We start from the raw sequence: 15,048 nt of genomic DNA on the forward strand, positions 1-15,048 counted from the left end.
CTGCATTTGTTCTCTGTACAGTGGGGTTCAGCGTATGTGTTTCTATTTTGATAGCAGTGATTGATCCTTGAGCACCATATGATGGGAGAACAGTTTCCAGACTCCCTTCTGGTAAAAATGTTGAGAATCCGTGGACGAAACCAAATAATCCTTGCCAAGCTTTGACCTGTGGTTTTCACGAGCCTTGTCGGCTTGCGGCACATTCTGATTCATTATCCATGGCTGCTGTAATTTTCACTGTACTTCATCCTCATAACCTGCAGATGTCATTCTTACACCTGATAATTGTACGTATCCTAGAGGAATATAGGATTCATTTACTGCATGGATTTTATTTCATCAGAGGTAAAATAATTGACCTCAGAATAAGCTGCAAGAACATTGAGAAGACACATTATAAGGACCACCAGCTAATATCCAGAGTAACCGCCATGTACAGCAGCTAGATGGGCTGGGAGTGACTCAGCAGCCCTGGTAGGTTGGCTCAGGTATCTGGGATGCACTGCAGTCAGCATTGCTCCACAGCTGCATGGAGGAGAACCCCTAGAATAAAGACCTCAAATGTTGTGGTCTTACAGATGCTTGGTACTTTTAAGTCTTAGTCATGGTTTTCAAACCAGCGTTGCACCTGTTTTATTGTCTTGCTGGAAGATCCCATCTGCTGCTGGGAAGATGATCAACATATGTGGGTGTACGTGATCGGAAAGGATGGTATAATTTCCAAATCAGTTGAATTTTCCTCAGGGGTGTCCAATTGCCCCCTGATTCATTTTGACAGTGAGCTGCTCCATTGCAGTGTGTTGCTCTGCCCTCGTAGCCTGTGATAATCTCTCAGTAGCGAGTGGTGCTCCACAGTTTTCACTTGACTTATTTGCAGTGGTGCCACCCATGGTGGAAAGCCAATAATCATCCCATTTTCTAACTCTTGAGTAGATTTTTTATCCATGAAAAAAAACAAAGGATTTGTGTTTAGATCAGCCTATCGTACACATTATATACCCAACAAGCCAGCTCACCACATTTAACTTCCTTCTACGTGCCACCGAAATGGTCCTAATATAATGTGACTCTTGAGTGACCCCTTTTGACTCTTATGGACCTGGTAGATCATGTCAGAGTTACCGTTTGTCCCATATCTTAACTGTGGTTACTAAAATGGAGTAATGCTGTAGGTTCTAGGTATGTTAGTCTTGATTCTAGCAGGTGGTCTAATAAGATGTACATGAGAGATTGTTTGTATCCATCACACATCAGTACTTGGTGAGAAATTGAGATCCTCGAAGCTTCGGCAGCAAGATCTGCAAGGTAAAGGTTGTGATTAGATATCAGCAAATCGCTCATCTAAATGAAGAAAAGCACTTTGTTTGATCAGTGCTCAACTCTTCAAGGCCGCCGGCTTTCACCGCTGCTCCGCTCCCTGTTTCTCCACCCCAATCGCCAGGGAAAAGCTGGATCCAATCCTAGGAAACTGGGAGAAGTGGCAGGAACAGAACAAGGCTGAAAGCCCTCACTAAAAAAAAAACAACCCAGGCAATATGGCAGCCCCCATATCAATGAACAAAACATGAAATAAAAAAATTACATTCACAAAATAGAAACGGTTTAGCATAAAAGAACATTCTTCAGTATCTACCTCCAATCGGTAAAAAAAAAAAATATATAGATGAGATGACACACACTTAAATATGAGGAGCTCTGAAAGATAGGGAAAGGATTCATAGTCATCCACATGGTCCTCTTTCTTATGTATGAGGGACTGAATGTGGGATTGTATATGGCTCACTGGGTTTGTCTATGTCGCACTTTTTTCTCTGACCTCTAGATTAGGTTTTCACAATTGCTACATGTCCTACTTCCGCATCTGGGACACCCTCGTACCATCAGTATTTAGAGAGCACTAACTAGAGGGACCGAATCCAGTCATGCAGAATATAAAGTGTTTATAAATTATAGTCTTATGATCAGCTGTTCTGTAATATGCAAAAAAACACAGATTGGCGGAATAAACACAAACTTTGTTGCCAATAGAAAGCCAAACAGTTTTGCTCTTATTCCCCCATCGGTCCTCATTTACTAACAATGCGTCAATTTGAAGCCATTCATTAATGTGCTGCACACCCTATGTAAATCTGGAAGGTTTTTCAGAGGATAAAACTAAAACCCAACCACCCAGCCCACACTAGAAGTGGCTGGTTTTTAGAACAGAAAACCCCAAAAATCTGCCGGTTGTGACAGGTTTTAAAAGACACGCCCGTGACACAACCACCTGGGTATTTGGACGACAACTAAATTTTTTTTTTTGGGGGGGGGAGGGGTTTCGAAACATTGTGTCGCTCACCTTTAAACGTGTTAGAACACTAAACCGACAAGGAAAATGAACAAAAACCCATCAATCTGCTTCCCGGAACAAGTTAGTAAATCGGCCCCATTGTGTTTATGAATCCTAGTTTCTTCTATGGTGTTTGCGGAAACTTTGCGTGCTTAAGTTTTGTTTAACTTTTCTTTCACTTTGAACCACCTGGCACCAAGGTATTACTAATGTATAACATCTAGAATTGGTCTGTTTCTAAAGCAGTGACATTTTGACAAGAAAGGGATGTAATAGACATAACTGTAGTCTTCGGGGAATGCTTCCTGTAAGTGCCTCCAAAACTCATCTTTTTGTGTGGACTGTATGTTTGTAATCTATGTGTTCTTGGCTGTAAATTGTCTTTTATTATACTCCAGCCTCCAGTCCGAGGATGTGCCATAAAACAAGATGTAGCATCTCCATGTGCGGAGACTGATAAAATTTATATGATGTATAATAGAGAGCAGAAGTTGTTTTCAGCCATTTGTCCCCATTTCATAAATAATAATCCTCTGATACTGATATGTACTATTAGCTCCCAGTCTCATTAGACGCCCCATACGCTTTGGTGATATGTAGTATTGTTAATCAGGGCAGGAGTGTTTGTTATATACTAGATGGAAGGCTACCCGTACATTATTGTGTACAGCTGCTCAGAGTTTTCCCTCAATTGCCACATTTAGCAGGTGTACAAGTAAAGCACTTGGTTTCAGCGCACTTTACTCTCACAGACTGATTTGCTAAAACAATTCATTTTTAATTCTTAAAGGAACCCTGAACATTCGGAAACTTTTGAAATGTCATATGTTTTGATCAGAAGAAGAGACTAAACGCACAGTCATCTGCACTCACAGAGAATGCAGTCATGTGACTGATGGACGTATTGTGCCGTGACTCTCTGTACTGGCCGGAACTTCCTGTGCTTAGTCTTTTTTTTTTTTTTTCCGATCAGCACAAGACTAAACAGTAAAGATGAGCGAATTGAAGCAAATCTACTGTAGTTCTGTCTTTAGTAGAGATGAGTGAATTTACAGTGGGAATGAAGCAGATGACTTCGTTCCTATATGGATTTTGCTTATCGGCCTTTGGGTCTGCTCCACTTGGTGCCACTCCTTCCTGGGTGCTGGAAAGAGATTCACTCCGGGGAAACTGGGAGAAGTTTCCCAGGACTGGATCCAACTCTTTCCAGTACCTGGGGAGGAGCTGCACCAAGTGGAGCAGACTTGGCAGCTACATAGACCCCACACACACCACCACCACCATCACCACCTGATGTCCTGTGCTAAAAATGAATTAATTGACCCAGGGGCGTAGCTAACGTCTCCTGGGCCCTGGTGCAAGAGGTCAACTTGGGCCCCCCCCCTCCTTTCATGACCAAGTGATGCTACTGGTAGGTGTATGTGTGTGTATGTAAATATATATATATATATATATATATATATATATATATATATATATATATATATACACACTCTAAGACAGATATTACCAATAACACCAGCATATAGGAAGTGAAAATATTATCACCATATATATTACCGCCATACTGTTACTGTATACTGAGACCAATATTGCCAATAATACAAGGGGCAAATATTAACGCCACACCACAACCGTCACCACCATATTGTTACTGACCAAAACCAGTATACTGAGACCAATAAAACACAGTACCAGATAACAAGTAACAAATATTACCACCACATACTGACTAATACCACCACTGCTGCTACTGAATAAGATCCACTGTACACAGATCACTATCACCTCATACACTCATATAGAGGTGGAAGCAGCTCCACACAGGTTGTATACACCATATACATTACAGCGCAGATATATCAGGTGACTCACAGGGGACGTCTTCTCTGATCGGAGTTCTTTCCTTTTCATCTTCTTCTCCATCTGCCCTGGGCCGTTATGAGAATTTCTCTGAGCCACAAATCCACAGAATCTGCCAGACAGACATATTAGTCTCCTCACACTGACACCATCCTCATCTCTATACACACTGCACATCTGTACTGTCCCCTTTACACCCTCATTTAGTAGGTATAGTATATATAGATGGCCCCCACTGCATGTTGCACCCCCCTTCCCTTATAGATGGCCCCCTCTCCCCCTCCCCTTATAGATGACCCCCTCCCCTTATAGATGCCCCCCCTCCCATTATAGATGCCCCCTCTCCCCCCCATTATAGATGCCCCCCTCCCCTTATAGATGGCCCCCACTCCCCCCCCCCTTGAAGATGGCCCCCTCTTCTCCCCCCTTATAGATACCCCCTCCCCTTATAGATGGCCACCTCTCCCCCCCTTGAAGATGGGCCCTCTTCTCCCCCCCTTATAGATGCCCCCCCTCTCCCCCATTATAGATGGCCCCCCCTTGAAGATGGCCCCTCTTCTCCCCCCCTTATAGATGCCCCCCTCTCCCCCCATTATAGATGCCCCCCTCTCCCCCATTATAGATGCCCCCCCCTCTCCCCCATTATAGATGCCCCCCTGTTCTCTTTCCCCCCTTATAGATGCCCCCCTCTCCCCCATTATAGATGCCCCCCCTCTCCCCCCATTATAGATGCCCCCCTGTTCTCTTTCCCCCCTTATAGATGTCCCCCTCTCCCCCATTATAGATGCCCCCCTCTCCCCCCATTATAGATGCCCCCCTGTTCTCTTTCCCCCATTATAGATGCCCCCCCCTTCTCTTCCCCCCATTATAGATGCCCCCCTTCTCTTCCCACTCACTGATGCGCCGCGCTGCCGGGGATAGGACGGGACACCCCCGGCAGCCGCGCATCAGCTGGGGGCCCGGACGAGCACGCTCTTGTGACCGCAAGCAAATCAATGTTTGCGGTCACAAGAGTAATTTAAGGGGTGAGCAGTGCAGTGGCAAGGGGGGGCCCTCGCGGGCCCCCCCTCGTAGCGGGCCGGGTCGCAGTGGCGACCGCTGCGACCCTGGGAGCTACGCCACTGAATTGACCTGTTTTCACACAATGCTACCAACAGAGTAAGCTGTCAGATTGACGGCCCAATCCTTAGAAGACTGATATGATATGATATTAATTGTATAGTTTTCCCAAAACCATATCATAAAATAATGAAAACCTTTTTTGCTTTCTTTGAACATTATTCCCTAAATTACCTGCAAGATTTACTCAGATCTGCTTCAAATGAACGTTACAGAAGAGGTGCAGGGGAGACTGAGGAACAAAACACATTTCTCCTCCTGACTTTCTACAGCTGGCTTCACACTGCCTAAAAAAATCTCAGAAAACCGCCAATAAAAATGGCTTTTACAAAAACACCAGCAGGCAGGTGTTAGCTGAAGTTTATGATCAGCCCTGCACACAGGATTTTTGGTATTTTTTTTTTTTTTTTTTTTGGGGGGGGGGGGGGGGTTCTTTTGGAGCTTTTCAGTCTTTCCAAAACAAAGCATGCTAAGAGTGTGGCATTTTTTTTCTGCGAACTGTGGTGTTTTTTTCTCCCATACACTTTAATGGGATTGTTCTGGTTGTCTCAAAAACGCTATTGCTGTGCGTATGGCATTTTTTTTCTGACCTTTTTTGTCACCTTTTGTTGTCCAGCAGGTAGGTCATGTGATGGCAGAGAAATTAAAAAAAGTTCAGCACACAAAAACACCTACACCACAAACAAGACCATTCACACATAAAGTCAAAAATGCCAGACAGATTGCCAGAAAAGACGAAAATGCATGAAAAAAATGCCATGTGCCGCATTGACGTTTTTTGTTAGTTTTTTTTAAATGCCAGACAAAAAGTGTGTGTAAGAGAGAGCACCCTAAAAGGTAGATATGAAGGTCCAGGTATAGATGTGTTAAATCACATCATTCAAACCTTTCATTTCCATTAAATTCATTACGAACATTTAAATAGGAAAAAAAAAAAGTTTAATAAAAATGTAACCCAAGTCTAGAGGCAGAATAAATAGACTATTACTCAGAGAGAGTACATGAGGGAATTATTTCACTTCGCAGCCTCTGCTTCTCATGAGTCACTGGTGTTTTACACTCTCTGCATACATCACTATGTGAGCATCGTCTTCTCTCCTAAATGTATGGTCTGTGCACAAGGAAATATGAAGGCACTTTTTATTTCTCTATCATTCCCTGTCTCGCATTCCCTTCTCAGCGGAGCAATCAAAATAGGCCGGTTGCTCCATCTGAGAGGCAGGCATAGAAATAACTATAAGAAGAAAATGGCTTTGTGTAAAGTGAAAAGGAATACAAATAGGGAGCAAAAAAAAAAAAAAAAAGAGTATCATTGCGATGGTGCTGCCACTTGCCGTATTCCTGTGTATGTGTAGGCAACGCTATCTTATCTCTTTCCTCTAAAATTTCTAACCTATTGGTCTAGTACAGCGATCTCTCATCTCAGGTATATACAAATATAAGGTCTAGGAGTAGAGATGAGCGAACCTTGAGCATGCTCGAGTCCATCCGAACCCGAACGTTCGGCATTTGATTAGCGGTGGCTGCTGAACTTGGATAAAGCCCTAAGGTAATGTGGAAAACATGGATATAGTCATTGGCTGTATCCATGCTTTCCAGACAACCTTACAGCTTTATCAAAGTTCTGCAGCCACCGCTAATCAAATGCCGAACGTTCGGGTTCAGATTGACTCGAACCCGAACCCGGTTCGCTCATCTCTATCTAGAAGCTTGTAGTTCGAAAGGACATGGTGTGAGGATACTGAGAAGTCACACAACCTAATTGTTGCACATTTATTACACACTTTTCCTCCCCAGCTCATATTGGATCTAAATGGGGATTTTAAGAAAACCTTTATGTATTGGCGAATAAGTCAGACAGCCACCTTTTTTTAAAGCATCACCTGTGACCCCTACAGCTGTGCCTCTCCCCCCCCCCCCCCCCCCCCCCCCCATTTATTAAAGCTGCAGAGTTTTCCCTCTTCTATTTCCAGTGTACTCTGCCCATTCTCCTAGTAGCGGTAGCAGCAGTATGTTCCCCATTCTTTTCTGTAGTTGTATTCTATTATACATAGTGTCTTCTGTAGTAGTATTCTGTTATACATAGACAGTGTCTTCTGTAGTATTATAGGCAGCAAGAACAAAGCTCCCCAGTAGTAGAAGCGGCAGCCCCCACCCTTACCCCAGTAGTAGAAGCGGCAGCCCCCACCCTTACCCCAGTAGTAGAAGCGGTGGCCCCCACCCTTACCCCAGTAGTAGAAGTGGCAGCCCCCACCCTTACCCCAGTAGTAGAAGCGGCAGCCCCCACCCTTACCCCAGTAGTAGAATCGGCAGCCCCCCACCCTTACCCCAGTAGTAGAAGCGGCAGTCCCCACCCTTACCCCAGTAGTAGAAGCGGCAGCCCCCACCCTTACCCCAGTAGTAGAAGCGGCAGCCCCCACCCTTACCCCAGTAGTAGAAGCGGCAGCCCCCACCCTTACCCCAGTAGTAGAAGCGGCAGCCCCCACCCTTACCCCAGTAGTAGAAGCGGCAGCCCCCACCCTTACCCCAGTAGTAGAAGTGGCAGCCCCCACCCTTACCCCAGTAGTAGAAGCGGCAGCCCCCACCCTTACCCCAGTAGTAGAATCGGCAGCCCCCCACCCTTACCCCAGTAGTAGAAGCGGCAGTCCCCACCCTTACCCCAGTAGTAGAAGCGGCAGCCCCCACCCTTACCCCAGTAGTAGAAGCGGCAGCCCCCACCCTTACCCCAGTAGTAGAAGCGGCAGCCCCCACCCTTACCCCAGTAGTAGAAGCGGCAGCCCCCACCCTTACCCCAGTAGTAGAAGCGGCAGCCCCCACCCTTACCCCAGTAGTAGAAACAGCAGCCCCCACCCTTACCCCAGTAGTAGAAGCGGCAGCCCCCACCCTTACCCCAGTAGTAGAAACAGCAGCCCCCACCCTTACCCCAGTAGTAGAAGCAGCAGCCCCCACCCTTACCCCAGTAGTAGAAGCAGCAGCCCCCACCCTTACCCCATTTGTAGAAGCAGCAGCCCCCTCCCTTACCCCAGTAGTAGAAGCAGCAGTTTCCGCCCTTACCCCAGTAGTAGAAGCAGCAGCCCCCACCTTTACCCCAGTAGAAGCAGCATTGCCAGAGTATATAAGGAATATATTTCATTTTGCAGCATAACACCCCTACAAATAAGAAAAAGAATAAATGTTTTCACGGGAAGAATTTTTTATGTATGATTTTAAAAAAAGTCTTAAAGTGTACCTGTCCTTTGTAAAAACATTTTCCATGTCAGAAGTTTTGATCAGTCCAGGTATGAGTGTTCAGACCTGTACCAATCGAGAGAACGAGCAGGAAGAGGAACACTCTGCAGCGCTCCATAGACTTAGCCAGATTTATTTTTTTTTGCTAACATAGAGTGGGAGTAGACCCACTGCAGCGCTTCCTTTCCTGCTTGTTATTCCGATCAGTGGGGGTCTGAACACATCCGGATGATCATACAAACAATACGATCCGGACAATCACATACAAAAATAGAAAGGTCTGCAGCAAACTACAAGTGTCAGGACTCACCGTATATTCTCCCCCCAGCATACACACAATAAAAACCTGTACTAAATGATTATTATTTTTTTTAATAAAAGATGAGGTTCTTAGCATACCGTTTAATCAAATAGAATGTACCAACGCAACACATTAAGGTGACCCCAAAGAAAGTTGGAGTCCTCACACTTGCAGTTTGCTTCAACAATTGACTAATTTTGTCTGTTTGTTAGCCACAGCAGCGTGCAAACGGCATAGTGTGAACAAGTGCTGGAGGGTAGTGCTGGCTATTTGTTTTCTTTTTGTGTCACGTGGAGGAATGGCTACCTCCTTTTAGCCATGCACTCCACCCAGCTCCTGTAAGTGTTTTTCACAGGATTTAGTTGATCCTAATTTGTAGACTTGTAGAGAGGCAGTTAGTTAGTATAGGGTCCATCTCTTTGGGTACATTCTACTAGATCACATTTTTTGCAAAGAACCACATTTTTTGTTAAAAATATATTTTTTTACAGGCTTTGATCGTATGTACGCTGGGGGAGTATATGCGACACAAGGGTTATGTCTTATGTCTTCTTTGAATCTGTCTGTTTTCCTTCTCCATCTTGCCCTGATCACAATGTTGACTTCTTCCAACTGCAACTCCACTCTACTGAATTTACCCAACATCTTAAGCTCCACACCTTTCTATCACTTTTTAGCAATAACCATTGGTAGAACAACTAGTCTGAACAGTCAGACACCCCCCTCCCACCCTCGGTAACCATCAAAAGTGTTTTAAGGAATTTGGCAAAGACTTTAAGGTGTAGGCTTCACCTTCAAATTCTGCAGACATCAGACCTTACAGCTGTCAGCAGACCTCATTCTTCAGACTTTAGACCTCAATCTCCAGACTTCAGACCTCATTCTCCAGATTCTCAAGACCTCAGACCTCATTGTCCAGACTTCAGACTTTAAAACTGACCTCAGACCTCGTTCTCCAGATTCTTGAGTTCTCAGACACCTTACAGCTATTACACCAGCTTATGTTATCACTTGGGTAATTGCTAACCTGATGATGTGTCTGATTGTTGGTTAAATAGTACAGGATCCTTAATGGCCAGGTTTACACCCATGTCAAACAGAATTTCTAGTTCTTTATCTGATACTGTACTGCATCATTCTATGATAGGGAACCACAAGGTAAATCTTTCTTGGCATTTCCCAGTCCAATTTTCTGTTTCATTTTTGCAATGTAGACTGGGAGGGATACCTGTAGGAGTTGTCGCAGTAGAAACAAGAAGCGTGGAATTGAGCATACCCGCTGATCCTGCTAATCTGGACTCCGAAGCAAAGGTTGGTTTACAATTTTGTTGAGAACAAAAGCCACCTGAAGCCCATGATTTCTTCATTAGGCAATGATTAATGTGTATGAGATTATGTCCAACCTCTCTGACCCACTGGCGATCTGCAGGTCGCCCCCCAGCTCCTTTGTTTTAAATACAGCCATGGATCGGCATGTGACCTGCAGCTTTATTCATTCTCTATGGAGCCACCAGAAAGAGATGAAAGCTGCACTCTGCTCTCTCCAGTGGCTCCATTGAGAATGAATAGAGCCATGGGTCACATGCCATACTTCTGAGCTGGGGGCCGATCTGGAGATAGGGGACAAGTAAGGCTGGATTCACATGTTCCGTGTTTGCTTGGTGAAGCTTGGGGAAACGGTTTTAATCTCAGCAGCACTGTAGTGACAGCACCGCGCAGCTGCTTCATTACAGTGCAGTGGAGATTCAATCAGTAGACTTGTAAAATACGACAGTAAATAAGTATAAAATGCAGCTGAATTTCAAATGTAATAATGTGCTTATTAAAAGTCTATGGAGAAAATGCCATCTGTGCACACACTGTAAAAAAAATATTTTTTACAAACTAACAATTTTCTATAGACTGTAAAGGGGTATTCCAACGTAAAACAAACTTTTCCCCTATCCACAGGACCTCCGCACCCCCTCCAATCTCCAGATTGGTCCCTTGCTCCTTTGTTTTAAATAGAGCTGCAGGTACAGTATGTGACCCGCAGCTCTATTCATTCTCCATGGAGCCGGCGGAAGGAGCAGAGTGCTGTACTCTGCTGTCTTTGGCGGCTTTATAGAGAATGACAAGAGCCGCAACTATATTCAAAACAAAGGAGGCAGGTATGGAAATCGCTGGGGGTATGGAGGTCAGACACCCCCCCCTTGATCTCTTACTTGTCCCCTATATGTTATGGATACATCTCAGAGTGCTGTCATGTTGACTCTCTGCTCTAAATTACAAGTTATAAGTTTATAGTGCACACTGAGAATCAAACACAAGGAATATAACCTCTCTATTTATTTAGAAGGTCAGAACCATATTGTAATGACTTCACTAAATAATACACCATAGTTACTGCCCTCCGGGTTGAGTGGGGAGAAGACTGCCCCATGCGTTCCGTCCTAAAGAGGACCTCCTCAGGGGTGACTTTCTCATTTTCTGCCAGAGATTCTTTTCTGATCTAACAATAGAAGTGATGATTTGGCCTGGTTAATGCCAAGTCCTAAAAGATCGCTGAACTCTTCAACTTGTGGGTTCTGTACAGATATGAAAATATCATCTACCTAAACCAACAACCAAATCCTTCCAATTTGCATTATTTTTTCCTGTATGCTTAATGCCATCAGTCCCACAACCAAGGCAAAAAGTAAGGGGCCAGTGCACGCCCCTGTCCTGTCCCTCTAGCCAATTGAAAGATCCTTGGATGAGCATGAAAGAGTCTAACCCAGTTAAAGGGGTTATCCAGCGCTACAAAAACATGGCCACTTTTTCCCCTCTCTTGTCTCCAGATTGGGTGAGGTTTCAAACTCTGTTCCATTGCAGTAAATGGAGCTTAAGAACAAACCACACCTGAACTGGAGACAAGAGAGAGGGAAAAGTGGACATGTTTTGTAGTGATGGATAACCCCTTTAATAAAGTATAGACCCAAATCATATGTCTCCAGGCCTTTAAAGCAGAATCTCCACAGTCACAGTCACATTGCATTACGTGTCCGCAAGAGGTGTTCAGAGCGGGACCGAGCGGCAACCCCACTCTGAACCGCCGCGATTCCGGGTGCCGCGTGTAGCCCAGGACCGCGGCTATTTGCATGCCCTTTCCGATCGACGTGCCTGCTGATCAGGTAATCAGATGCAGCTGTCAAAGTTGACAGCTGCATCCGATTACCTTCTGCAGCTCTTCCTTGGTGTCTAGTGGCGGAGATCGCTCCTCGAGCGATCTCAGTGTCTGGTGCCGGCCGGGGTCTCCACCAAGATGGAGCTGATCCCGGCTCGGCACTCGTTTGTTTTCGGCTGCAGCAGCCAAAAGCAAACGAGTGCAGATCTCCTTGATCTTTGCTGTATAAGTATACAGCAAAGATCTCAATGAGTGATCAGTATACTTATACTAGAAGTCCCCCAGGGGGGGCTTCTAGTATAAGTGTAAAAAAAAGAAAAAGTGTTCTTATTAGTAAAAAGCCCCCTCCCCTAATAAAAGTTTGAATCACCCTCCTTTTCCCATGTTTTAAATAAAAGTAAATAAATAAATAAACATGTTTTTGTGCCGCGTGCGTAATCGCCCAAACTATTAATTAATCACATTCCTGATCTCGCACGGTAAATGGCGTAAGCGCAAAAAAATCCAAAATTGTGCATTTTTGGTCGCGTCAAATCTAGAAAAAATGTAATAAAAAGTGATCAAAAAGTTGTATATGCGCAATCAAGGTACCGATAGAAAGAACACATCATGGCGCAAAAAGTGACACCTCACACAGCCCCATAGACCAAAGGATAAAAGCGCTATAAGTATGGAAATTGAGCGATTTTAAGGAACATATATTTAACAATGGTTTGAATTTTTTACAAGCCATCAGAAAATATAAAAGTTATACATGTTGTATATCGTTGTAATTGTAACGACTTGAGGAACATATATAACAAGTCAGTTTTACCCCAGGGCGAATGGTGTGAAAACAAATAGCCCCCAAATAAAAGAAATGCGTTTTTTTGTTTAATTTCACCACCCATTGAATTTTTTCCTGGTTTCGTAGTGTACTTTATGCAAAAATTCAGCCTGTCATTGCAAAGTACAATTAGTGATGCAAAAAAATAAGGGCTCATGTGGGTTTCTAGGTGGAAAAATGCAAGTGCTATGGTCTTTTAAACACAAGGAGGAAAAAACGAAAATGCAAAAACAAAAATTGGCTCCGTCCTTAAGGGGTTAATCCCACCATAGTCCATTACTATGTGACTGATTATACAGTTCATTGTATTGCATATTGGTGGTCTACTAGTATAGTCTACATATGGCAGGCTGTAGTAATAGATCTGTATTGGCAGCCATGGAGGACTTCAGAGGGAGTGTAGTAGTTTTGTCACCCAGTATTGTAGCATATTATGGGATGGTGATGGTAGAATTGTAGATTGTGCCCTGTTGTGGTTAGTTTGTAGAGTTAATACAGTAACAGACTAACAAACGTCTTGCTATTTTATACAGATAATACAACAAGCAGGGCAGGTGTGGTTTCCCGATTCTGCATTTAAGACTGCTCAAACAATAAAGGATTTCAACAGAGAAGGACTGCCACTTTTGGTGTTTGCTAACTGGAGGGGTTTTTCTGGTGGAATGAAAGGTAATAATATTAAAGCTCTTGATTCTATACATCATTCTGTAAGTGGAAATCTGTGCATTATGTGTTTTGTTGTCTGGGTTTACTTTAAATTTTAGAGTCTTAATTTTTTTCTTCATCTGCTTCTAAAACCCATAACTTTTATTTTTCTATATACAGAGCCTTATAGGGCTTGTTTTTTGCAGGGTCAATTGTACTTTCTCATTACTCCTTTCATTTTACTATACATCCAAACTGGGGGGGGAGGAAGCTATTTCCTTTTAAAAAATGTTTTTGAAATTTTCTTCATCAATTGAAGGCCGCTTCAATTGAAGGCGCGGCTGCTAATGGATCAGCTGCTAAATCGATTCTTATTCTTAATAACTACGGCATACTCTGGCAATACTATGGCTGTGCTGGCAGGTACCCCTTTTAAAGAAAATTAAAAAAAAATGTAGACTACATAAAGAAGCCATACCTTTAAAAAAAAAAAATGAAACATTACCACTTTTCCCACTGCTGGGACTGATTCTGAGTATGGAGGTCTCCTGTTACCTGAGTGAATGGTGTGGCAGTACACAGACTTGGCAGCTGTTCCATTCACTCTCTGTCAGGTTTACGCCACTATCACTGTTCAGTGCAGTCAGGAGTCAAGAAAAAAGTATTGATGACTGTAATTTGAAGGATCTGGCGTCTCTCCTCAAGCTCGTCCTGCTAAGGTGCTTTTAAGAAGATTTTGAATAAAGATTAAAGTTTTTAATGGTCAGTGCCCTCTACATTCTCTTTTTTTCTTCTGATCTCTATTTTCTTACTATAATAATAAGATAATAAAAACGTATACGTACCACTCCCTGCTCCTCAATGGTGCCACATCACCAGTCTCCCGGACCCTGTTGGATGTCACCTTCTCTCCTTTTCTTCACATCATGACTTGGCGGAAAAGGGTGGGAGATTTCCCACCCCAGTCACTGGCTAAGCAGGACATCCATTAGCTGATTTGTAAAGTAGTAGCAGGGAGAGATGGAGTTTTTAATGGTCAGTGCCCTCTCTAATCTTTTTTTTCTTCTGATCTCTATTTTCTTACTACTTGAAGATAATAAAAACTTATACGTACCGCTCCCTGCTCCCCAATGGTGCCACATCACCAGGCTCCCGCACCCTGTCGGATGTCACCTTCTCTCCTTGTCTTCACATCATGACTTGGCGGAAAAGGATTGGAGATGTCCCACCCCAGTCACTGGCTGGCTGAGTGGGGCATCCATCAGCCCATATGTGACGTAGTAGGAGGGGAGATGGAGAAACCCGTCAGGGATGCTGCACTGCAAAGGCACGGGAACTAGTTAGTATAGGTTCTTTATTATGTTTCTCCCACCCTCTGCCCATACTAAATATTTTTTTATTTCCCTGATCTTCTCCTTTAATGTGACGATTAAATTTCTTGGTGATCGGAACAAACTATTGACCAGATTAATTCGGGGGGAGATAATGCACAGGAATGTGAACGGACTAAAGTCTATCCTGCAAACAATCTTTCACAATATTCAGATGCCTACAGCCTTTTCTATTGTGTTGTTTCGGCTTATGTTTTTCTT

The 15,048-nt window shown here is 43.8% G+C and overlaps 1 protein-coding gene across 1 annotated transcript in view; it reads left to right on the plus strand.

The window, feature by feature from the left end:
- Window positions 1-15,048, plus strand: part of ACACA (acetyl-CoA carboxylase alpha) — a 220,232-nt gene that overhangs the window by 177,513 nt on the left and 27,671 nt on the right. The window contains exons 48-49 of the mRNA XM_069971462.1: window positions 10,055-10,151; window positions 13,345-13,480. Of these exons, the coding sequence (XP_069827563.1) occupies window positions 10,055-10,151; window positions 13,345-13,480 (233 nt within the window). The remainder of the gene's footprint in view (window positions 1-10,054; window positions 10,152-13,344; window positions 13,481-15,048) is intronic.

The sequence above is a fragment of the Dendropsophus ebraccatus genome, chromosome 5, assembly GCF_027789765.1.
Source record: "Dendropsophus ebraccatus isolate aDenEbr1 chromosome 5, aDenEbr1.pat, whole genome shotgun sequence".
NCBI classification, from domain to species: Eukaryota; Metazoa; Chordata; class Amphibia; order Anura; family Hylidae; genus Dendropsophus; species Dendropsophus ebraccatus.